The sequence below is a fragment of the Lytechinus variegatus genome, chromosome 14, assembly GCF_018143015.1.
Source record: "Lytechinus variegatus isolate NC3 chromosome 14, Lvar_3.0, whole genome shotgun sequence".
NCBI lineage: Eukaryota > Metazoa > Echinodermata > Echinoidea > Temnopleuroida > Toxopneustidae > Lytechinus > Lytechinus variegatus.
The window spans coordinates 14,453,632-14,478,660 of record NC_054753.1 but is presented as its reverse complement, the minus strand read 5'-3'; the positions used below and the strand labels follow the sequence as shown (position 1 = coordinate 14,478,660).

The following is a 25,029-nucleotide window of genomic DNA, read 5'->3' as shown; positions in this document are numbered from 1 at the left end:
GCTTTCAAGAAGTATTGGTGTTTTATCAAAACTTAGGTACTCTTTACCCGGTAAGATATTAGTTAACATTTATAATGCTATCATCTTGCCACACTTCAACTATTGTAATGAGATATGGGGTAAAACGTATAAGACTAATTTAGAGGAACTTTTCATTCCACAGAAAAGAGCACCAAGATTAAGAACAAAGAGTGACTTTTGCAGTCCCAGTCTACCATTATTTATTAATCTAAAAATTATTCCTATATATGTTCTTAAAAAACTAAATATATCTGTTTTTATGTTTAAGTACCACAGAGGAATTCTACCCAAAATATTTAATACGTTTAAAACCAATTTTTTCTTCCATAGTTACCGCACGCGTATGCAAAACAATCTTTGTGCTCCTTTTACTCATTTAACAATGATGCAAACTCATTCTATTCGGTACACATGCAGGTGTTCATGAATGGAACTCACTATGCAACAGTCTGAAGTCATGTTCAACACTCTCTCGTTTCAGACTATTACTGAAACGATCAATTTTTGAAAATTATCATCCTTGGCTGAGTATAGCCCTTTTCTTCTTCATTTTATCCTCTTTTCTCGCTCTCACTCTTACTATGATTCTGTTATTCCTCTCTTATCTAATTTTTCTTTCTCACTTTCCTTATTATGTTGCAATGTGTGTTTGCAGGTGTATGTGCCTTTATGGTGTGCAGGCCTTTAGCTAATACTTACATTTTAAACAAAAAATTAAAGTTAATTTATTTTTTTTATTGTATTTATTATTTGTCATATACGGCGTCATATATAAGCACAGGATGCTTTTACAGAGGTCCTGGCTCATTCTTATGTATTTGTTTATTTTGTAACTTCTTGATTGTTTTAATTTGCCAAATGAAATTGAATTGAATATTTTGAGCTTTTTGCATTTGTTTTATATAAGTATGATTGGTTACACTGAAGTCTTGAATAGATTCTAATAAGTAAAAGGACAATTAAGTTTCCAACAAGAAATGCAATTGTGTTTAAGACGATATTAACCGAATCGTCAAAGTGTAGCTAAGGGTCTGGTTTTAAGTTGTGTGTATGTTTTTTTTATTAATATAACTTCCTCATTAATCAGTTTGATTGAAGAGTATGGAGAATTTTGAGTTTTATATACAGATTATAAGTTTATTTCCGTAATTTAGATTTTTGCTGTTGTACCCGGATTCTGTTCTGTATTTATCCCTTCGTGATTATAAGTTGTTAAAGAAATGTGAGCAGATTAATTTTAAGTTTACATTTGAAATTCATATATATTCCTTTTCTCACCATGTTAAAATGTTAATGTGTTAACTTGAAACAATTAAGTTTTAATGATGTCATGTTATATATATATATATTTTTTTACATGTGATATGAGGAAGAAATAAATATGATTTAAAACAAAAAAATACCACCTTTAGCATATGAGTAAGTCTTTTCTACCCTAAGCCAATACTGTTACTCTGCTGGAATTACATGTATAAGTGGAGGTCTGTAGTATGTGTTTTTATTATTGAATACTGGTAAGGCTTATCTCAGATAAAAAAGGGGGTAGTCACTACTTATACCCTTCGAACAGTTGTGGCAAAGTGTAAGATTATTCGGTGCTTACTTTATATATACTCTTGTTGATATGTGATTTAAGAATTGCATTTGCAGATTTGCTAACATGGCTAAGTTCACATAATATGTATTGAGAACACAACTTTTTATTGTTTACATGTACACACTGCAATGTATATTTGCAGGAATATGATAGTACTTATATTAGTTGTCCATCTTTCAAAGCTAACGCAAGATTAATGCGGTGTAAAGAAGTCAAATGGCTTAAACATGTCGCCGTCAGTGTTCTTTATCTACATATCTACTGTGTTTTTACAACAATCAAAGTACAAGTGGATGAACAAATATTTTGTTGCAAAGTTAAGACACCGATATTTATGTGCTTTTTGCGGTCATCAAGAGGGTAGAATAAATAGAATTTCAGACCCCGTATTAATACCTTGGTCACATTTGCTCTACGGCGGCCGTACGGCGAGTCGAAAACAGCCGTATATTCGTTTTTATTCAAACCACCTATATATTCAGCTGGTAAAAATATTAAACGGCTGTTTTCGACGCGACGTAAGGCCGCCGTAGAACAAATGTGACCATGGTATAAGTAACAATTTATTTCTCTTTCTTGATATGGTTTGTATTTTGAGGAAACAGTAGGAAAAGTGTCCGGGATATTGCGAACTATCTTAGTAATACCTTGGTCAGTGGCGTACCGTGGGTCACGGCATTGGGGGGGCACCAGCAAAAATTTCGGGTCACTTAGGGAGCGCGCGAAGCGCGCTCAGTTGTCAGGTATACTGACCTAATAGAGAAATTTTAAGGACATGCAGTGCCATCAAACGGATATGTATCTCACTGATTAAATAATGCGAGCGCGAAGCGCGAGCTGAAAATTTGTGATATTGACGGTTAAAAATTGACATTATAAGCGAATTGTTTTGTAATCCTAATACTTAACTGTCTCGCTAAACAAACAATGCGAGCGCGAAGCGCGAGCTAAAATTTTTGTACATATTGACCCTTAACAAGGAAATTTCAAGGATTATATTTTAGGATCCATTAAGAGTATAATCATCTCACCATAGTCATCTAATGCTATTGCCATCCTTTGCTGATTTTGTTAGAATTACATCTAAACACAGTCATGAAGCACCTCTTGTAGTCATGTAATCATGATTATCTTACGCATCTTACTAAAGAAATACTACAAGCGCAAAAGCGCGAGCTGAAAATTTAGGTAATATAGACCTGAAGAGGGGCATACTAAGGGTTGTTTGTAGGAATTCTTTACGACCCTACGTATTTGACTAACCAAATGATGCGAGCGCGAGCTGAAATTTTTGTATATATTGACCACAAACATGGATATTTTAAGGACTATAGTTACGAATCCATTAAGTCAGAGTATACATATCTCACCATAGTCATCTAATGCGAGTGCCAAGCGCTTGCTGATTTTGTTAGAATTACATCTAAACACATGGAGCACTTTTCGAAGTCATTGTAATCATGATTATTATGCGCATCTCACTAATGAAATACTGCGAGCGCGAAGCGCGAGCTGAAAATCTAGGAAATTCAGACATGAAGAGGGGCATTCCAAGGCTTGTTTGTAGGAATTCACTAAGACCCCACGTATTTCACTAACCAAATGATGCGAGCGCGAGTTAAATTTTTTTGATATTCAGATCAGAAAAATTGACATTTTAAGGACTGATTTTAGGAGTTCATGAAGAGCAAAAATCTCACCAATCCACTAATGCGAACGTTAGCACGGACAAGAAATGTTTTATATTAAGACCTTAAAATAGGGCAATAACTTTCAGTAGTCATGAAAAATAAGAATATATCACTACTTAAAACAATAATAACTCTAATTGCGAGGAAATATATTATTTTGTTGTATATTGATTTGAAAACGGGAGGCTTTAGTACAGCAGGTTTATATATCTCGTTAAAAAGTCTACGCGAGCACCAGGAACAATGAAGACACAATTAAGCAAATAATGTTTCATAAAGTTGTGAAAAATGCTTCGTATGTTATATAATATCATATAACACTATGATAAACAACAATTTCTTCTTTCCCCCACTACGTTTCTCTTCCTTTTCCCTCTTTTTCTCCTTTTCCCCGTTTTTTTTTTTTTTGTGGCCAGCCGATTGGGGGGCACGTGCCCCCCCCATGCCCCCCCGTAGTTACGCCACTGACCTTGGTCACATATGCTTTACGGCAGCCGTATGGCGGCCGTAGATACATGAATTCGAGAGATTTCTGCGGCGGCCGCAGAAAATCTGCGGTGGCCGCATGGTCGACGTACGGCGGATTCCTACTTTTTATAGGCCGTAGGGGTGGCCATAGAATTTTAACTCGGAGTTATAACATTTTTTCTTTTCTACGCTCGCCGTAGAAATTAGACTAGCCGTAGGCATGGCGTAGAACGGTCTACGGCGGCCGTACGTTGAGCGTACGGTGGCCGTGCGGCTGCCCTCGTGTTTTTCTTCCCTCCTTTCCCCTTCTCCTATTGTGTTATCTGCTCGGAAGCCACCAGGCGCGTATTCAGAATTTTGCACCTCGGGGGCCCGCCCTATAATTTTGGCCCATATGCATGTGTACTTTTCGGGAAAAAATGGTGACCCCTCCTCGTCAGGCAAACAGGTGCCTTAAATGCATGTTGAATTATCTTATTTCATAATCACATGAAAAAGGACAACTGCAGATAACTTTTAATTATGACTTAATAAAAAGCAAACTATCCATGAATATGATATACTGTAATACCACTTAAAAAAACAAATGTGACCAGGAAGCACAGATATTGACCTTTCACTAGCGGCTAACTTGGGTAAAATATGATGTTATTATCATTATTATTATTATTATCATGGGGAGTTAAATGCTGATTTTTGTTGTTGTTTCCTAGGGTGTAGTTCTTACTTAAGACTAACGTGTTTATTAACATCTTAACTTTATTCATACAAACAAGTTAACATGGTTAAGGGAGATTTATTTCATAAGTCCAAATAAATAATGCGAACGCGATTTTTGATAGCTTGTGTATAGACCTGAAAATAGAATATTCTAAGAAGTTTTGTAAGCATGAGCAGGATGGGTATCTATCTATCTGTCAGGGCGAGCTGATGATTGTCTATATTCCAAAATGACCCAAAGTTTGGAAATTCTAAGCATTATTGGTAATCATGATCAGGATGGGCACTTAAAAATTATTCGATTATATTCTGTTCCAAAACTAGACATTCTACGCAAGTAATCATTAGGTAATCATTAACAGGATGTCATCTAAATAATCGTTCGATGCGAGCGCGAAGCGGAGGTCGAATTTGCCCCCCCCCTTCCTAGGTCGAACATTACTGATCGTATAATATACAGATCAGTATCAAACATTAATTTGGCGACCCCCCCCCCCCTTCCTAAGTCGAACATCAATTTGGCGCTCCAGCACTTTTATTACTCCTCCCCCTTTCCCCTTTTCTCTTTCTCTTCTTTCCCCCTCCTTTTTATCTCCCATTTCTTTCCCTTTCTTTCCTCCCTCTTTATGGCGCCCCCTTTTCGCCTACCCGGGGGCCCGGGCCCCGAACCCCCTCCCTCCCGCCCAGAATACGTGCATGGGCATGGTGCGACACTTTGAAAACTTTCTGAAATGAAATGTCAAATGTAAAATATGATGTTATTTCTCACTGTATAGTCCCCCTGCGGCCGCCTTGAGGGCGCCTTGCGGCCACCTTGTGTCTGCCGTAGTATTTGTCAAAAACCTACGGCTAGCGCAGGGTCGCCCTAGGGCGACCGTACGTCATGATTTCAAGGACATACGTCAGCCGCAGATTTTTTTTCTCCATAAATAAAAAAATACGCCGTGCGGCGACCGTAACTTATGTGACCGCTAGAGTAAGTGGCCGTGGAAATTCTGAGGCGACCGTAGAATTGCTACTCGCCGTAGAAATTTTAGAATCTACGGCGGCCGTAGCAAATGTGACCATGGTATTAAACCCAAAATAAACAGAAATATATTACGAATTCATTACCACAGTTAAGTTCTGTAGACTCGTGGCAATATAATTGTCAAATAGCCAGTCCGCTGATCCCATCTGCTATTCACACAGGATAACACTGAAAATTTGCAGGAGTTTCGCTTTCACTCAGGAAGTTTTTGATACTATTATTTTTAGGTAATTTTGTATGAACGTAGTACGTGCCGATATAAGATACATCCATGTACGTTTTTAAAATATAATTTTCCTTTAACTTCATGTTTTTCCAAATCATGTTGGTCGTGTTTTAATGCATTTTTCACAACATTATCTATAGATGAAAGGTGGGTGTTTCATAAAGCTGTTCGTAAGATACGAATGACTTTACGCACGATTGGTGATCCTTTCTTCTGTTATGTGATACATCTCTGTCATGCCTGTGCAGTTGACTTAGCACCTTAGAACATGTTCCAGTCGTGCGTAAAGTTGTGCGTAACTTTACGAACAGCTTTATGAAACACCCTCCAGGATCACTTAACATAAAGGTTAGCAATTAATCGTACACTTGATTTCCATACGATTGATTTTTCATTGTAGTCAATGCAATAAATCGTAGACAAATGTTTTACGATCATTGCTAAGATTTGTGTTACGGGCCACAGATTACTTCATATCTTCCAAAGACATGCATTTACCCAACGGAAGCTATTGTTCACTTTGAATTGAAGGCCTCGTTTCATAAAAACGTTGTTATTATAAGAAATGCATCCAGTCTACTATCAGCGAATCAAACAGATGGATTTCAATAGCTTTAAACTGTTATTGCAAATTAGTTATTGTAGCAAGTTTAATGAAATGTGACCCAGAATCGTCAGTACCGCGTAAAATATACTGAGGTGTACTTTTCATTCATTCATTCATTCATTCTTGATGATATCCAGTAGAATGGACTCATGAAATCTCTAGGCCAGTCCTAACTTGGTTCCTTATACCTAACGTTTCCAGAATTACATTAAACATTAGAGGCCATTGAAACAATTTCAACTGCCGTAGGAGAATGCAGACAATCATAACTTGAATAAGAATAGAATGGCAGACATATATTGGAAGAAAAGGTAAAATTTGAACAGTTCAGATGGGCAGTAGTTTTTCTTATTATGATTGTGTAATATTCGTGATCAACTATTATCTTCGAATGCTAGCCAGACCACCCAGATTTTTCGCGACTCATCTTAATCTTTTTTCTGTATAAATTTATTTTTTTAATTAATCCGCTGAGGTTTTTTTTTTTGTGGCTGTTTTTGTTGAGAATTTTTTGATTGCTCATTGCTCACATGGGAGTGTCTTACGTGTGACCGAGATTAAGATTGAATGAGAACGAGAATGGAAATTAGAATGAAGGGGGGGGGGGGGGGTGGGAGAGAGAGAGATGGTGTGTGATGTAGTGAGTTTTAGTGTGTGTGTGTGCTTTTTAACTGCGCTTGTGTACGTCTATTCTCATTTTTTTTAATCTGATACTGGTCTGATTTAATCCTGTTTTAATCTACCTTACCTTTTTAATCCATGTATTCCATACATTACTTTCATCTCTACCGTTATAACTGGAAATAATTTTATGTATGTATACATGTGTTTCAACATGACATCGTTGAAAAACAGCATTGCTGAATCAATTGCCATTTTTTATCCTGTATAAATATGTTGAATAAATAAAAAAAAAGAAAGAAAATTATGCTTCAGAAAGTTATGAAAAAAAAATATTTCTTACTTAATATATATAATGTAATATAACATAATATTAATAATGTACAATAATATCTTCTTCCACCACTACGTTTCTCTTTCTTTCTCTCTCTCTCTTTCTCACCCCCCCCCCTTATTTTGGCGCGGGGGATGGGGTGGGGCATCGGTCACACTTACCATGTCCGTGCCCTTATGTCATGTATGCTATAGTCACATCAAGGACTATTCCATAAAATATTCAACCTTTTTGTACGTCCGACCTCAATTTTTCTCAAGTTATACTTCACTTTATAAACTTACCAAGTCATGGTCTTTGATAACATTATATACTTTCAAAAGAACAAGAAATCAGAGACAGAAAAATAAATTTCATGAAAGTCCCACATATTGGGGGTCGGACGAAAATATTTCATGGAATTGCCCTCGACAAACAATTAAACAGGATCCAAACCTCTGAAAATATCTAACATAATATTGATCGTTTTGGATAGATAAAGATAGATAGATAAATGGTTTATTAATAAAAATCAAGACATCATCGCGGCTAAGGCCGAATTGCGATGTATTTACAAGGTAATAAAGACACAAAAAATATTCAAACAATAACGCAGATAATTACAAAATAAATAATAGGATAAAGTATGGTATTGTGGAATATGGAAAGGTAAGAGAGACTTGGGAAGGAGGAGAGGCAGATAGAGAGGGAGAGAGGGGGGGATGGATGGGGATAGAGAGAGAGGGGGGGGGGAGAGGGGGTGAAGGGGAGGAGTAGAGTAGAAAGTCAGAAGAAAAGAAGGTACAAACATTATGAGAGAGGTAAAGACATGAAGTTATAAGGCTGTACGTAAGAATAAACATAAACGCTTCGGCGTTGTGACCATTATCATTACAGATATTGTGTTTTGCATTATTGATGAACATGCAGTTTTAGGGAAAAATTTCAACGTTTACCTATCCCAAATCTGGAATGGTTAATTACAATCAGACTGTATCATCGTCTTTTTTTTAATAACACAAACGTAGTAACTGGTCGGTATTTTAGGGAAGCTTGTCAGTGTTCATCTATCCCAAATTTGGAATAGTTCATTACGAATCAGACCATATCATATATATATATATATTTTTTTTATAACAAACCCAGTAACTGGTCGGAAGACTAATTGTGATGAAAGTGAAATCCTGCACTTTAATCACAATTAGTCTTAGTTTTGAAAGTATATAATGTTATCAAAGACCATGACTTGGTAAGTTTATATAAAGTGAAGTATAACTTCAGGAAAATTGAGGTCGGACGTACAAAAAGGTTGAATATTTTATGGAATAGTCCTTGATGTGACTATAGCATACATGACATATAAGGGCACGGACATGGTAAGTGTGACCGTTATATTTAAACATATTGTCATGGGATATCAAACAAATCTGGAATAATTGAATACACAGATTTCATCATTATCTGTTTTTATAAGAAACCCAGTAACTGGTCGAAAGGGTAATATCGTGATGGCAATAAATTGCTGCACTTCAATTCAAATATAATGTTATGTGAGATCAAGCAAACGTCTATCACAGAAAGGGATATCACCATGGAAACCGGGCATATTAGTAAACATTGTTCCTTTGTGCCATCAGTTATGGAGAGAGGTAATTGAGGCAGATGTCAGAAACTGATGCAGTGACTGTCGTAGTTTTTATGCGAGGATACTAGGGATAATTATATTTTGCCTTCTTTTACCGACAGGTCTCAAACATACGATGAATCATATTGCTTTGTATCAGGGAAGCTATACATATATATATATATATATATATATATATATATGACGATATTACTTTCCGCGTGTTGGACTTAGATAATATTAATGAGGCAAAGTGGTAATGCATATTTATATGTATAGGCCTATATGTGTGTGTGTGGGTGGGTGCGAGAGCTTGTTTGTTTTGTGCGATCAAGCGCATTTGGAACGTTGATTCATGATTTTGCCTCCCCCCTATCTGAAAAATTGAGCGACGCACCTGATAAATAGATGAATAGATAGATAGATGATTTCAAGTTCATTGTTGACCTTTTGGTGTTGGAGGTCATTTTTACAAGAGTAAAACACCAAACATAAAATGAAGGTCCTGAATAGTCACTCACCGGTTGTATGGCGTGCCAAGTGTACGCCAGTATATTCTGTGCAATTCAAGCAATTCCGTACACAAAATGTGTTTTTATTCAGACGAAAATCTTTTTGTCATGACGCTTTTCTAATTTCGTACACAAAATTTATTTTGTGTCACACAAAATCATTTTCGTCTCGACGAAATGCACAAAATAAATTTCGTTTAGACAAAATGTAATTGCGTCCACAAACTTCATTTGGCGTGCCATACAAAATGGCGCACCAAATGTCCGATGGTAAATTCCGTCCAATTCACGTCATTCCGTACACAAAAGTTTTTTTGTTCGTATGAAAATGATTTCGTCATGACGCAGTTTTATTTCGTATACAAAATTATTCTTGTCACACAAAATAAATTTTCGTCGAGACGAAATGTAATTTCGTCCACAAAATTTATTTCGTACACACGAAATGAATTTTGATCTAACGAAATAGCACCCCAATTGTCCAAAGGAAAATTCTGTAGGAAAATATGTGTTTCACTCCAACGAAATTCATTTCGTCATGATGCAGTTTGATTTCGTATACAAAATTTATTTTGTGTCACACTTATAATCAATTTCCTCGAGACGAAATAAAATTGTGTCCTCGAAATTCATTTCGTTGCGATGCAAATATTTATTCCGTCAACGAAATGATTTTGTGTCACATCACAAAAAATTCCGTCGACAAAATGATTTTGTGTCACATCACAAAAAATTCCGTCCATGTAAAATAATTCTGTCTCCTCTTTCTGGCAGGGAATATGAGATCGTCGCTGATTGGCTGCACCTTGCTCAAGCCGATATCTTCGCTCGATCGATATCCGGGCGCGGGACGGTCACACTCACAGGTCGGCATGTTGGTGAACCTTTCTTGTTTAGCTTGCACGTTATTCATGTCAACGAGAGCTGCAAACAACTTCTCTAATTGGTAGAATGTGGACGGACATTGCATTCGTAAGTTTAGCTATGTTTTCGACTTCAAAATTACGTTGAAAACAAAATGGGAATTCGTTAGTCGTTGCCAAACTTGCATTTGCAAGAAGCTGTGCAATTTATAGTCCCGTGTATTCAAGTTTGTGTAGGGTCCTACTGTAGTCGACCATGCCCATGCCAGGCCAGGGGGATTGGTCTTTTGTGCACACCTAAAATGGTAATGAATTATACAGGCTGATATTTAGGCCTAGATTTTGATTAATGGTGTAAAATTCATACTCAGACTGACTCAGAGCAAAATGCATGTTGAAATTGGAAACTTCATTGGATGACAAATTTTATATAATTATTGACTGTCTGAGTCAGTGATTGACGTGATTTTATTTTTAGATTATTAAAAACAGCTTTAGCTTGGGCACCCACACGCATTGCGAGGTTAGTATTAATACTGGTAAATTAAACCATTGAACCATGTTTGGCAGTGGATTTCGAATTGACAGTTAATGAGTTAGTGGGTCGCGCATGCTGGCTTGCTGCGATCCCACTTCTGCAAGTGATGTCCACGTCCATAAGGCATTAAACACACCACTTCTAAGTAATGGCTTGGTTTTTCTGTGCGCTGTGGCATGTCAGGGGCGGATCCAGCTTTTATAAAGGGGGGGTTGGGGTGGTATGTGAGGGAGCGTAGCGACCGAGTCCAACCGAGCGGAGCAAGCGAGGGTGTTTGGGGGGGTGTCCCCCCTCCCACGTAGGGAAAATTTTTGAAAATCTGTGTGTGAAAATGGCGTTTCCTTGCATCTAAAACACCACTATTTTTGATATAGAGGTCGTTGCCAAATTAACCCCCATGAAAATTTGTAAAATTAAGTTGCAATCCCCCATTTTTTTTTTTTTAATGGGGGGATTTTTGTTTGGGGATGAGAATCGGCAACCCTGGCCTAGATTGTCACTTCCGCGGTGGCCCGTGTCCTCAAAAAAGCTGATGGGGGGCAAAAAGGACTATGTGACATTTGTTCGCCCAACCCTCCCCCCAAATAAATAATAATAATAAATTAAATGAAGACATAGAAATAGAATAAAATAAAATTACAAGTTTTTTAAAAAGATAAGATTAAAAAAAATGGTCCCCAGATTTTTTTTTTTTTTTGGGGGGGGGGTTGCAACCCCCCCTCTAGATCTGTTTCTGCATGTAATGAACCCTTGACTATGAGTTGGGCTTGTCCGTAGACTCTAATGTTAGAGTCGAGGCCTATCTCGGCTCGGGCCCAAAGATGCGCCACCGCGCACAGAAAAATCATGTGGTATGGACACCAGAAGTGAGAATGAGATCCCATGCGCGACCCACTGACTTAGATATCCACTGCCAAAACGGTTCATGGTACAGGGTATAGGGCAAGTCCAAGAAAAGGTCACCCTAGAAGGTAAAATTTTATCTCCAATTTAAGAAGTTATCTTTGGAGGGGTAAGAAAGCCTATCGCCTGTTGTGGTAGCCTAAGTATGTTTGGCCTAGGTCCTAGCCCCACTCATTACTAGTACAAGTTTAGTTACTTTGAGCGATGTTTGTGCCGGCTCCACTTCACCACCACTACTATACGCTCCATCTGGCTGAACATCGTGTCCGTTAAGTCGATCTGATATTCCGAGTGACAAAGGTGGGATTTTATGGGGAAATATAAAACTCATGGAACATCACGATCTTTAAAAACAAAACTAATATAGGAGGGGGTCCAGTGTCCGGACATGTTATCTTTTGGTTACACTTCGTAATTCAGAAGGTTCGTAATTCCAAAACACGTGAATTCATTATTGCCTGAACCACAATGTTCGTTAAATCGAAAAAGGGTTCGTTAATCCGAACATTTGTGGCGTAATTCCGAAGGTTCGTTAATCCGAAAAGGAATAATGAGTGATAATTCCGAAGGTTCGTTAGTCCGAAAACGAAATGAGGTTCGTTAATCCGAAAACGAAATGAGGTTCGTTAATCCGAAAAAACTAAATGAACAACGAACCTCATTTTTTTTCGGACTAACGAACCTTCGGAATTATGACTCTCATTATTCCTTTTCGGATTAACGAACCTTTGGAACAACGAACGTCATTTCAATTTTTGGATCGTCCGACCTTCGGAACAACGAACCTTATTTCGCTTTCAGATTAACGAACCTCCGGAATATCCAAACCTTCGGAATAACGAAGCTTCGGAATTATGAATGTAAACAATCTTTTTGAAGCCTTCCTTTTTGTCTTTGGATTACACTAAAAATATGAATTCAATACTTGTAATCATCTTCTATTTTGTTCTTTATATTTCCCAACATTTTGTACTAAAATTTGATGAAACTTCGCTTCTAACTTTTTTCAAATGACTTTCTAACATTGATCGTGTGGACACACAACCTGTACGGACACACAACAACTGAGTGACCTGAAACTCAGGCAGGACGTTTAGCAATACTTGATTAACCTTATGCCCAAATTTCATGAACTAGGTTTCTAAGTTTTCATTTAAAAAACACAACCTTTTGTTAAGATTTGGTGTTGATGCCGCCACCGTCAGAAAAACAGCGCCTATAATATAATTTTACTCTCCTATGCAGGTGAAACAAAACGGAAGGAAAGAAGGGAAAACACAAATTTTGCGCATTTTCATGTATTTATTTTCAATAGTCTCGGCAGTGCAGCCGTCCTTGCATGGTAACTATTATATAAAGATTATCCAGCAGCTTGCAAAGGAAAGTCAGTTTCAAAGTAATTTCTTCAGTGCACAGATGAGGCGAGGGGGTCTTCGGGCGCTTGCCCCCTCTCCTCTCCTACAAAAATAAATTATGACCAAGAAAGTAGAAAAGAAAATGGTGAAATATATTTTTTCTGAATATTATGCTTTCATTGGATATTTATAAAGTTAAATATTTTTATTTTTTTTGCTCGCTCACAAAAAAAAGATCTGCCCAATTATTCATATCTAGCCCCTTCAAAACTTTGGCTCACTTCGCCACTGATTTGTTTCATCACACTTCTATGCAAATACTTACGCCTATAGAATAGAATACATTATATCCTACATAGAGTAAATCATGTATAGTACTATTGGTTCAAGTAGCATCATGTGACCGAATATATTTCAACTCTGACGTCATACCTCGATATATTTTTGGATACTAGTATATCGAGGTCTGACATCATTATTTCACAAAACTGGATCTAGCTAAACTCTCAGGCACACCGGCCAGCGCGCTCTCTCTCCGGGCAAGTCCAGCGATGTGTCGGCACAGGCACTGATCTGCGTTCTGCTGAGCACGATGGCTCAGAGAAAAGTAGGTAATTCAACTCAAGTAACCGGACTTTGCAAGCTCATCACATAGATTTTGGTTATAAATTATAAAAAGTTGGATAAAAAACAAATATATCAGGCGTTTCATTCGAAAGCATAGTGGGAATTATTAATCCTCGGTTGGACTGGCAAAACTACTATATTTCCCTCGGGGCTTCGCCCCTCAGGAAGTAATTGTCAGACCAACCTCGGATAAATAATTCAACTATACTTTCTCAAAGCCTGATATATTTGTTTACTATTTCTCATAATTCCATATGGCTTTGTGTAATTATTTTGTGTCCTGAATTACTTCATTAATATGAAATTTTATTCAGAATCACAAAAACTGCAAGCTCTCTTTTTCTCCTAATAATCAGAGACAAAATGAGCCCAAGATTTTGAGGGAGTCAGATGTGTCATATCAGGCAAAATTCAATAGAAGTTGTGAGCGAGCAAGCTTTTCATTAAAAAAAATCACATTTTGTAGCTTGACATAAAAATATTCAGAAAATGTTATATTTCATTTTTCTTTCCCTTTTTTTTTTTGGGGGGGGGAGAGCATCCCAAGCCTCCCCCCATCTATGCACCTCTGTCTAGTGTCTATATTACTGTTATATTGTTATTTCAAGACTAATTTTCATAGAAACGATTGGTTCAGAAAAAATATTAAACACATGCAGCCTTTCATGGAAAGTTCCCCGGTTGTCCCGAAAAGGTGTGTTTTGTTTGACTTTCCTCCTCAACCCACCCTTTCGAGAAAAGCTCTCGCGGCATATCTCAACGTCCGTATGACATATTTGTCCTGCCCACCAGAGGTGAAGGCGAGACTAAGGGATCCAAATGTCGTCTGTCCGTCCGTCACAAACCTGTAATGACACATAACTCCACAACCGTAAGTCGCTTTTAAACCAAACATGGATGGTAGATGGACCTGGGTGACCTGCATGTTGAGCTGCAGTCAGAGGTCACATGGTAAGGTCAAAGGTCATTTTCAGGTCAACGTTAAAGTTTACATGCAACACTTTTATGACACCTAACTCCACAACCGTAAGTCGCTTTTCAACCAAACTTGGATGGTAGATGGACTTGGGGGACCTGCATGTTATGCTGCAGTCTGAGGTCATATGGTAAGGTCAAAGGTCATTTTCAGGTCAACGTTACAGTTCACATGCAAGACTCTTATGACACCTAACTCCGCAACCGTAAGTCACATTTCAACCAAACTTGGATGTTGGATAGACTTGGGGGACGTGCATGTTATGCTGCAGTCAGAGGTCACATGGTAAGGTAAAATATCATTTACAGGTTAAAGTTTACATGCAAGACTCTCTTATGACACCTAACTCCGCAACCATAAGTCACTTTTCAATCAAACATGGATGGTCGATGGACTTGGGGGACCTGCATGTTATGCTACAGTCAGAGGTCACATGGTAAGGTCGAAGGTTATTTTCAGGTCAACGTTAAAGTTTACATGCAACACTTTTATGACACCTAACTCCACAACCGTAAGTCGCTTTTCAACCTAACATGGACAGTAGATGGACTTGGGGGACCTGCACATGTTACGCTGAAGTGGGAGGTCACATGATAAGTTCAAAGGTCATTTTCAGGTCAACGTCAAAGTTTACATCAAGACTCTCTTATGAAAACTAACTCCGCAACCGTAAGTCACTTTTCAACCAAACTTGGATGTTGGATAGACTTGGGGGACGTGCATGTTATGCTGCAGTCGGAGGTCACATGGAAAGGTCAAAGGTCATTTACAGGTTAAAGTTTACATGCAAGACTCTCTTATGACACCTAACTCCGCAACCGTAAGTCACTTTTCAACCAAACTTGGATGGTAGATGGACTTGGGGGACCTGCATGTTATGCTGCAGTCAGAGGTCACATGGAAAGGTCAAAGGTCATTTACAGGTTAAAGTTTACATGCAAGACTCTCTTATGACACCTAACTCCGCAACCGTAAGTCACTTTTCAACCAAACTTGCAGACTTATGCTGCAGTCGGATGTCACATGGTAAGGTCAAAGGTCATTTTCAGGTCAATATTAAAGTTTACGTGCAAGGCTGGTATGACAAGTGTTATTCCATCCCAGTAATTTCACAATGAAGTTTCGATATAATTCTTGCGTGCCCTCGCAAATCACAATATTTCTGGTTATTTTCATAAGTGGGCGAGACAAAAATTGCTTTTGCCTTGTTTTTTAGTCATGTTCAAAATGAATTAGTGATGATTTCATTTTTCTCGGCATTTTAATCCCAAGTCTGCATGGTTTAATTATGTTTGATGCATGTTTTGCCTTTAGTAGACAGCTGGCAGCCCTCTGTCTCGAGGAGTATTTTTATATCTTTTTCTGTATTTGGTGAGTGAAGCCAACGAAATTCAGCTGAACAACCAACATAAAGGCATGGTCACACCGGCCGAGCGTTGTTGGAGCGGTAGGGAAAGAGGGTAGAATTTTTCTCTCAAAATGGGGGAAAAATCGAAAACAAAAAAACAAATCGAACTTGAAAATGGTAAACGGTAGCGAGCGGTGATGATTTTTTTTTCTCTCCGCTCCACGACCGCTCCAACAACGCTCGGCCAGATGCCTTTACACTTAAGGGGAATCCAGCCTTGGTCATAAAATATAGTGTTGGAAAGGAGAAAATTAGATAAAACAGAATGGTGAAAGTTTGAAAGAAATCGGACCAGCAATAAGAAAGTTATGGCTGCTTTAAAATTGAAATCCCTATGATTATGTAGATTTCAAAGTGGCAACTGGGTAAGTAAATTATGACAAGAGGCAAGGACAACTTTCCCATAGGCCATGTACTTAATTATCAGGGATTTGTGTTTTTCTCCTAACTGCCCTTCCCCTGGGGCAGTAATCTAAATATAACCCTGGTAGTATATTGTTTTATGTCCTCATGTGAAAGAAAAATAAAAATTTGAAGTAAAACATTTGAAAAAATGACATATTAGCCATTTTATGTATTGGAGTACATGGAAGAGTAGTCCTTGCCTTACATCACTGTGACATCACATATGTGGCCAATTTGCAGTCTCGTGGATCTAGGGATTACCAATATTCACAACTTTAAAAATAACTTTCTTATTATTTGTCAGATAGTGTTCAAACTTTCACCTATCAACTTGACTGATTTTTCTTATTCCCCTAAGAACAAGTTTTTATTTGGGTTGGATTCCCCTTTAACAGAGACCGAAGCTTTAGTTCTAGTTTTGGCTCTGCTATTTTTTGATTGGATGTATTTCCTGATTTATCACAATAATTGCAAGTTTTATCATAATTTAACTTTTTGAAAATTATGCTATTATGTGATTAAGGCTACATCTCTTGTACTTTCTACCGATAGTCTCAATATAACGTTATTAATGGATTATTTCTTGTTAAAAATCCTAAAGATAGGAACTAACTCTGTGGTTGGTAGATAAATATGACTCACTTGTCCAGGTGTTGATAAACGGGCCGCTGCTGAGTAGGCCTAGAGTTTTCTTAATTATATATAATTGATTTCATGACATGTGTTTACATTTGCTGCAGATTCCCATTCAGCCGTTGGACTGAACTGGTACTGTAACACAGTATGGATGGTCAATATGAAGCAAGCTTCATCGAATTCCTCCAAGAGCTCTGTACTCTGTTCTGATCATTTTGAAGATGCTTGCTTTGACAGGACTGGGCAAACGATTCGTCTAAGACAGGATGCTGTCCCAACCACATTTAATTTGCCGCCTCGTCATCAGAAGGTACAGTAGATCTATATCATACGTGTTTTAAAGAAATATAATCTCTGTATTATCTATCTACCTTTGGTTTGACAGAACAATGTTTTGAATATTCCATTCTCAGTAGCCAAAGAGAAATGAAAATTATCCTATTCGTTAGGGTCACCATGGACCTCGGCCTATACTGTGTACCAGGGGACTGTGTATTTTAAGTTAACGCTTACTAAATGATCAAACAAATTAAAAATTTGGTTTAGCCCTACATAATTAGCATGAGCTTCTTTGAAATTGCAAAGCTAAGGGTGTATTGCTGATTTTTCATAATTTATTAAAATTCATTTTTGATAAATTATTTTATGCATAAATAGAGAATTCTCTGCTGTACAGTTAAGTAAATCTCTAAATAAGTTCCCAAGTTCTACAGTGCGTATGAAAAAATGGGATAGATTTGAAAAGTCTATAAAATTTTTGTTTCAAATTATGATCTCAATATTTTGGTGTCAATACATGCTATGGAGTCTTATCCTTCAAATGCTATTAAAATAATTTGGTTTTGTTCGTGCTTACGCAAACACAAATTTTTGTTTTGTCTGGGGTAAAAAAGGAAGCTTGCGCCAAAATGGCATAATATGATGGTCGGACTTCTTGCTATCAGCAGAATTCCTCTTAACCTTTTCATTATCTTTGCCATAATTTTCGAATTATGCAGTCAAAATTCATTTCCAAATCTACTTATTTATTTGGATAGTTGTGGTGTTGTTCCTTTTTAATATGTTCTCTTTTAGTTTTGAATATTCCTTCCTTAGGCAAGAACATTTTTTAAAACCAAATTATGGTAGAGCGTGTTTTTTTTTTAATCCTTTCATTGTGTTCTGCAAAGGTTATGATGCCTTTGAACAGTGGCATACTGAGGGGTGGGGGCTCGGGGTGCTCCCCCCTCCCAATACAAAATTATGACCAAGGAAAAAAGTGGAAAGAAAAATAACAGAAAACATAGAAAGTGAAATATGATATTATTCTGAATATTATGTCAAAATCACAAAATTGGATATTTTAGTAAAAACTGGAAATTTTTGCTTGCTCGCTTCACAACTTTTCAATGCATTTTACCTGATCTGCCATATCTTGCTCCTTCAAAATTGACTCAATACACCATTGCCATTGAAAGACATGAATATTTTCTTGTTTGTCCTGTCAAGCACATAATTAAACTTGGTGAAGGATTCAATGACCCCTTGAAAATAGGATTCATGTCTTTTATAGGTACCATTACATAAATTGTTTCACATAATTATTATCAAAGGTACCATAACATAATTTGTTTCACATAATAAAAAGGATTTGAATGATTACAAATTCTCCCAATTAAAAATGCAAATCTTCTCACTTGGGTTGACAAGAAAGTCTCTTCTTACTTATGAAGCAAAATTCAAAGGTAAAAGAAGTTCAAATTAAAACCAATGTAATTCAGGTAAATGAATAAATTTATTAGTGAAATTTGACAGCATTTTTCGAAAATTATGGCAAAGATAATGAATATATTATAAGTCTGCTGATTAGCCAAAAGTCTAAAAGTATAAAACGTCCCATGTTCGCTCAAGCATGAATTTATTTTTTAAATGCCATTTCAAAGATAAGATCTTAGAGCATCTATTAATATCAAAATATAGATATATTTTGAGACAAAGCAAAGATTTTATAATTTTCAACCAATAAGTACAAGAATAATGATGCATTTGTCATTTATGATTTAAAATAGAATTTCCATTGGATTAGATTTGTAAGAAAAATAATGTTTTTGAGCAATTCTAGGTCCGACATGAACTCATACATTGTTGCATTACTGCGTATCCGGATGCCGCAAACTTGGTCCCTAAACTTCTGCGAGACTTGACCAACAAAAAAAAAAGGACATGTTTCTAACTGTGGAATTATTGCAAAACATGTGGAGGGGGGCTTATTAAAGTGATGGTCCAGGCTGAAAATATTTATACATGTAGCTTAATAAATAGAGTAGAAGTCACTGAGCAAAATGCCGAAAATTTCATCAAAATCAGATGACAAATAATCAAGTTATTGAATTTGATAGTTTATAACAATAGTTTGTGAAAACGGTCGTCATGAATATTCATTAGGTGGGCTGATGATGTCACATCTCAAATTGTTCTTTTGAATTTTATTATATGAAATTATGTTTATTAAATTTTATCCTCCAAGAACTAGAAAAATTGGATTGACAACTGATTTAGTACATTAGATATTAATTGCTGAAACTTATTTCATCATAATGGAGACAACACATGTATGAAATAATTTTATGAACCAAACGGAAAGTGGGGATGTGACATCATCCCACCTAATGAATATTCATGATATGACTATTTTCTCAAAATATTGCTAAACTTTAAACTTCAATAACTTTATTATTTGTTATCCGATTTTGATGACATTTTCAGCATATTGCTCAGTGGATTCTACTCTATGTATTAAGATATAAATATTTTCAGCCTGGACCATCCCTTTAAGACCCCCCCCCCTTCCTCCTTTGGGGCCAGATAGGGTTAATAAATCATCATGAATATTTAAACATGTTTATTTTGCTGCAAGTCCATTGAAAAGGATTCATTTCTAAACAAATATTATTCTAAATGTACTATTGAATATTAATTTGACAAATTTAAAGTCATTTTTTTCATTCTTGCATCTCGGTTTATTCAATTTTTCTTCTTTTTTTAATGTTTTTTTTTTTATTCACTCTTCTCGTACAGAATGCACACAAACCAGGGAAACCCTCGAAAGAAAGTCATTTAGATTCAGCAAGCAACCTCCCAGATACTGCAAAGACACCTGTACCAAAGTCTTCAGCACCTTCCCTGGGACTACTACTCAATGCCAAAAATCTAAGAGGGGTAAAGTGGAAGATAACAGCAACATATATCTAAATGGGGTATTGTACAGTATGATTGATCAACCAATGATACCAGTTGTATTCTGACATTTAAATCCATGTCCCTCTGACCAATGTTGTCAAATAAAAACCTTGCTTTGAGCATAACATCCTCAAGGTGGTCTGAAATTCTATTAGAAGGTACATGTACTCTTCTGTGGAAGTTCATTTTATGCTTTGACTGCTAATCTACAAGTTTTATTATCAATATGCTAGTGTTCTGAAGTTGATGTGTTAATAATCAATTGTTTTAATGTTTTATTCTATTTAAAACATAATAGATGGAGACCAGCAGCATGGCAGCAGGAGCTAATGTTGGTCGTGATGAGGCATATACCACCATCAACAATGCTGCAATTGCAGTCACCACCACCAAGTCTGCTTCTGTCACTGCCATCACCATTGCCACCGCCATTACCAAGACCACTCCTGACACAAAGCCCCCAAGTCCTCAACTGACCAGATATTGCAGCTGGAGAAGGATATACCAGGAACTTCAAAGCCAGGGCTTGCCAGTCTCCTACAATAAGAAAAATGCCATGGGCCCATCTAATGAACTAGTAGTAGAATATTTGGCCACAGTTGTAGAAATGCAGAGACTAACATACTGCCACAGGTAAAAATCAATGTCAGATATGATGGATAGTCTTTGAAATATGGGTTGCAGAATGAATATCAGTAAAACCCATCATGATGTGCTATCTGATTTAACCCTAAAAAGGCGGTGGGAGCCCAAAAATTTTCACGATAAATCCACAACGTGAAAGATTGTGCCGCGTCATTATAAAGCCTTTTTTAAAAAAAGTTTATGAGTTTTCAGACAAAATTTGTGACACCTGGGTACCCGGTTCTGCAATTATGCAACATTGTGCATTGTGTAATTACACATGTCAGAATTGCACTAAAATGTGATTTCATGGACAAATCCAATGCAAAATCTGTTTCTAGCCAGAATTCATAATTGTATCATACCGGTTAATGTTTATTTTTACTGATTAAAATCAATTAATTTCATTGTGCTTATGATCAGAAAATTTTGTCAACAATATAAAAAAAGTAAAAAAAACAAAGAAATACTTAAGAAAGGAAAAAAATACATATGAAAGGTATTTGATATCAATTAATTTTTATGTGTCTGAACAAAAACTTCAAGGGCTGTGTTTATAGATTTCCAGCCAAATTCTAATTTCATGCATGATTTAGTAAAATATATAATTCTAAATAATTTTAGAATGATCAAATATACAATTTTTTCATCTGTGGCAGGCATTTTGCATTTCTTCACAATTGCGCAATTAACGGTCAATCTTGAGGGCCCCCACTCCCCTTCCGCCCATCTTTCCTGCCTCCAAAATACCCTGGCAGTCTTATTAGGGTTAGATTAAGTCTACATTAAGCAAACATAAAATTCTTACAATTGAATTCAGTGGCGTAATGAGCCAAATATTTTGAGAGGGCTAAATATGGCGAATGGAACAAAAGTTCTCCAAAGAGAGCGAAGGGAGTGTGCAAAATTTTAGAACTTTTTAATACAGAAATCAAAATTTGGAAAGATTTTGACGTAATAATATCCAGTAAATACTCTCTATTTCACCCTTTCTCGTTCGCTTTCTTTCTTTTTCTCCTTTTCTTTCTTGGTCGTTAAACATTGGGGGGGGGGGGCAGTCAGACCGCAGGTCCCTATGCTAATGAGCAAAAAGTCCAGATACATCCAAATCATCTCGTGGCTGAATCCTTGCAAAATCTTGTGATTCGTGAGATTTTCTTTCTCGAGTCTAAGAATTTACCTGTTTTAAAGAGAAATTCCAGTATTGGTAACGATCTCAAAATGACTTTTTACAGAATCTAATATAATGACCACCCAAGTGTCTGTTTGTATGAATAAAAAATATGTGCCAAAGGATTCTGGAAGAAATTGTGTAATTGCTGAGAAATAAGCTCATATTCCAGCAATAATAATACACTGTCCCACGTGTGCCTATCTGTGTTGGTGATCTTCAGTGTGAACATTTTTCAGCGTAGATTTCAAGATTTCACAAAGTTCAGTTTATGTAACTTTACCAAATCTAGATCCTCGATGATATACTGACAATTAAGCCAGACTTTCTCATGAAATCAGTGTTTACTGCAACTACTGGCATTACTTTTTAACCTCAAGTTAAATTAAATATTATTGCACTATCAGATAGAGTAAAAGTTACTCTTTCATATTGGTCATTTATTTTGTATACAATATTTTGTTAAATAAGTAAATTTCTGGCCTGAAAGTGTGCCTCAAAACTTAATTTTCTTCTTCCATTTTCTTTTGCACATTGTGCAAACTTTTTATTTTGAGCCTCAATGATATCCATATCACCATAAAGCTGAACTTCTTTTCTTTCTCACAATGCCACTCTTGATATGCGGCACCTTTTAATCGGGTCAAGATCACACTTTTCCCACTAAGGTACAATACGAGATTTCTGTAATTTTGTACTTGCATGAAATCCAGAGTTCTGATTGGCTGGATAAGGTTCACAGAACAACAGGCACAGGGTATTTGAGGAGATTACCACATGGGAAGTGTGACCTTCCTACGAACCATGGCACTGGAACCGTTGGAATTTGCCACTGGGTGGTCCATTTGACCAATCAGAATGCAGTATTCTTGTTTTCAAACTGCTTTATGTACTTGGCAAATGAAAAGTGTGATCTTGACCCGATTAAACCAATTCTTATTTTGAAACCTATATCGTTTCAAAGCATACATATTCAGCTTTATCATGATATAAAAATCATTTGGGCTCAAACACAAATAAAGTGTGAAAATAGCAACTTTTGTCAGGTGAAAATATTTATTTTATAGCATATTTTAGATCAAACTTTGAACCTATATTACAAAATCTTTGAATAAATCCAAACATATGACATGAAAGAATGATTCTTCTTCTTTACAATGGTACCAAATTCATGAAATTCGATGCACAGTTAGAGCAGCAATGACCGAATGAAAAGGTGTTATGGTCCGCGTCAAGCTCATTAAATATACAAAACATCTCAAGTCATGAATATCATTTGGATGAAAGAAGCCACTCTCTTGGGACCTGCAGTCTGACTGGGGGGCATGGCCCCCATCTATACATCAGTGATGGATTTAATACTTTTTGCATGTACGATGACGATGCTCGCTCTCTCTCACCCATCCTCACTATGTGTATATGTGTGTGCAAGATGAATTATGAGGAATAATTGCATGAAGTGACGTTTTTCAACCAGAGATTGATCCTTATGTATTACTTACTATTGCATTTTTGTTCATCATATTGACCCATCTTGACCCCTTTACCCCCCCCCCCCTGACAAAAACCTAATAGTCAAATGAAGTTTCCTTTTCTTTTGATATACATGTAATGTATTCATGTGAGAAAAAAAATTATAGTGCCAAACATTTTTTGAAAATTTTAATTTATTCCTTCAGGTGAGGTTTTGTCCACAGTTCCAGAAGGACACAAAATAGTATCAGAAAGTCATGCCAGAATCAACAACTGAAGGGTTTGAAGAGCCAGATAAAGAGCCTAGAAATGTGATTTAAACGTAAGTTAAACTTATTTATAATTCTGATTCATTTTGGCATAGAAAGTAAGTCATAATAACAATTTGAATGATTTTTGTCTTCTTGATTTGCTCTTTGTCAGGAATCCAAATTTTAGAATTAAACTCTTAGTTTGAGGTGTTGATGATTTTTTTTTCAGCTGCAAAAGTAACAAACCAATATCAATCATTGGTCGATAATGTGACTTGCTTTCTCTTGCCAAATTGGTACATGTACATGTATATTCTGCATTTCTATAATGATTGACCCCACCACTAGCACATAAGATGCAACATGTCAAATAACTGTCAAACTCACTTCATCATGTATTTTATTATTAATATTTCATTAAAAGGAGTCAAAAAGATTACCCGAAAAAGCTCACAGAATTTTTTTTACTGGTAGACCCTTTACATTCATTTGATGAATTGAGTTCATGCAAAATCAACTGAATGTTATGAGTACAAAATCCTGTTAATACACCTTACTGTGAGGCTATTCTGGTAGGTCATCCCGGGAGTGCCTGAGGATCTTGTCCATTTGGATAAATCTTGCAAAGTACCAAGAGGTGCCTCCACCCCCCCCCCCACTCTATTAAGGGTTAACAATGAAATTGAAATTAGGAATAAGTTTAGTATCTTGCTCATATGCATTATAAATTAATTACTATTTCAGGTACTTCAATCACATGCACAGTAGGAGCAAAAACAGCAGCAAACACACAGGAGATGTAACACTACATTGACCAACAGCAACAACTACAGCAGCATCAACAATTTCTGCAGGAGATGCAAAAACCACACTGGCAACCTCAACAACATCAAGGTGTCCAACAAACACTCCGGGAACGTTAACAGCAACCACAGCTTCAGCTGGAGTTTCAACAAACACATCAGAAAAAAACCAACAGCAGCAAAAAAACACTTATGAATAATGAAATGAATCTAATTGAAACTCAAAAGCCAATGACGCAACATCTTTGACAAACTGAGACAATTATTCATTCTTTTACAGGATAAAGAAATACTTTTTTAAAGTGTAAATTTGCAGGAACACAATGGATGTTCCTATGTATCTATTT

At 36.6% G+C, this 25,029-nt stretch overlaps 1 protein-coding gene across 3 annotated transcripts; it reads left to right on the top strand.

Annotated features, from left to right (window-relative positions):
• The first annotated feature begins 10,197 nt into the window (after window positions 1-10,197).
• On the top strand, window positions 10,198-24,836 carry LOC121427598 (THAP domain-containing protein 5-like). 3 transcript variants are annotated; one of them, XM_041624073.1, is made up of 6 exons: window positions 10,198-10,402; window positions 17,246-17,451; window positions 20,199-20,339; window positions 20,659-20,993; window positions 23,835-23,950; window positions 24,624-24,836. In XM_041624073.1, the coding sequence occupies exons 2-5, from the start codon at window positions 17,293-17,295 to the stop codon at window positions 23,836-23,838; spliced, it is 639 nt and encodes a 212-aa protein (XP_041480007.1). In that variant the 5' UTR covers window positions 10,198-10,402; window positions 17,246-17,292; the 3' UTR covers window positions 23,839-23,950; window positions 24,624-24,836. The 3 variants fall into 3 exon arrangements, with proteins under 3 accessions (XP_041480007.1, XP_041480008.1, XP_041480006.1); XM_041624072.1 differs by lacking the exon at window positions 10,198-10,402 and adding an exon at window positions 11,552-11,802; XM_041624074.1 differs by lacking the exons at window positions 10,198-10,402; window positions 20,199-20,339 and adding an exon at window positions 11,550-11,802.
• Window positions 24,837-25,029: the final 193 nt, after the last annotated feature.

Bases quoted from the DNA above. Each gene is read 5' to 3' on its own strand.
- LOC121427598 (XM_041624072.1), top strand. From the start codon at position 11,757: ATGGTACAGGGTATAGGGCAAGTCCAAGAAAAGGTCACCCTAGAAG. The intron at 11,803-17,245 runs GTAAAATTTTAT...CATTTGCTGCAG, and splicing joins AGAAAAGGTCACCCTAGAAG to ATTCCCATTCAGCCGTTGGA. The intron at 17,452-20,198 runs GTACAGTAGATC...CTTCTCGTACAG, and splicing joins TGCCGCCTCGTCATCAGAAG to AATGCACACAAACCAGGGAA.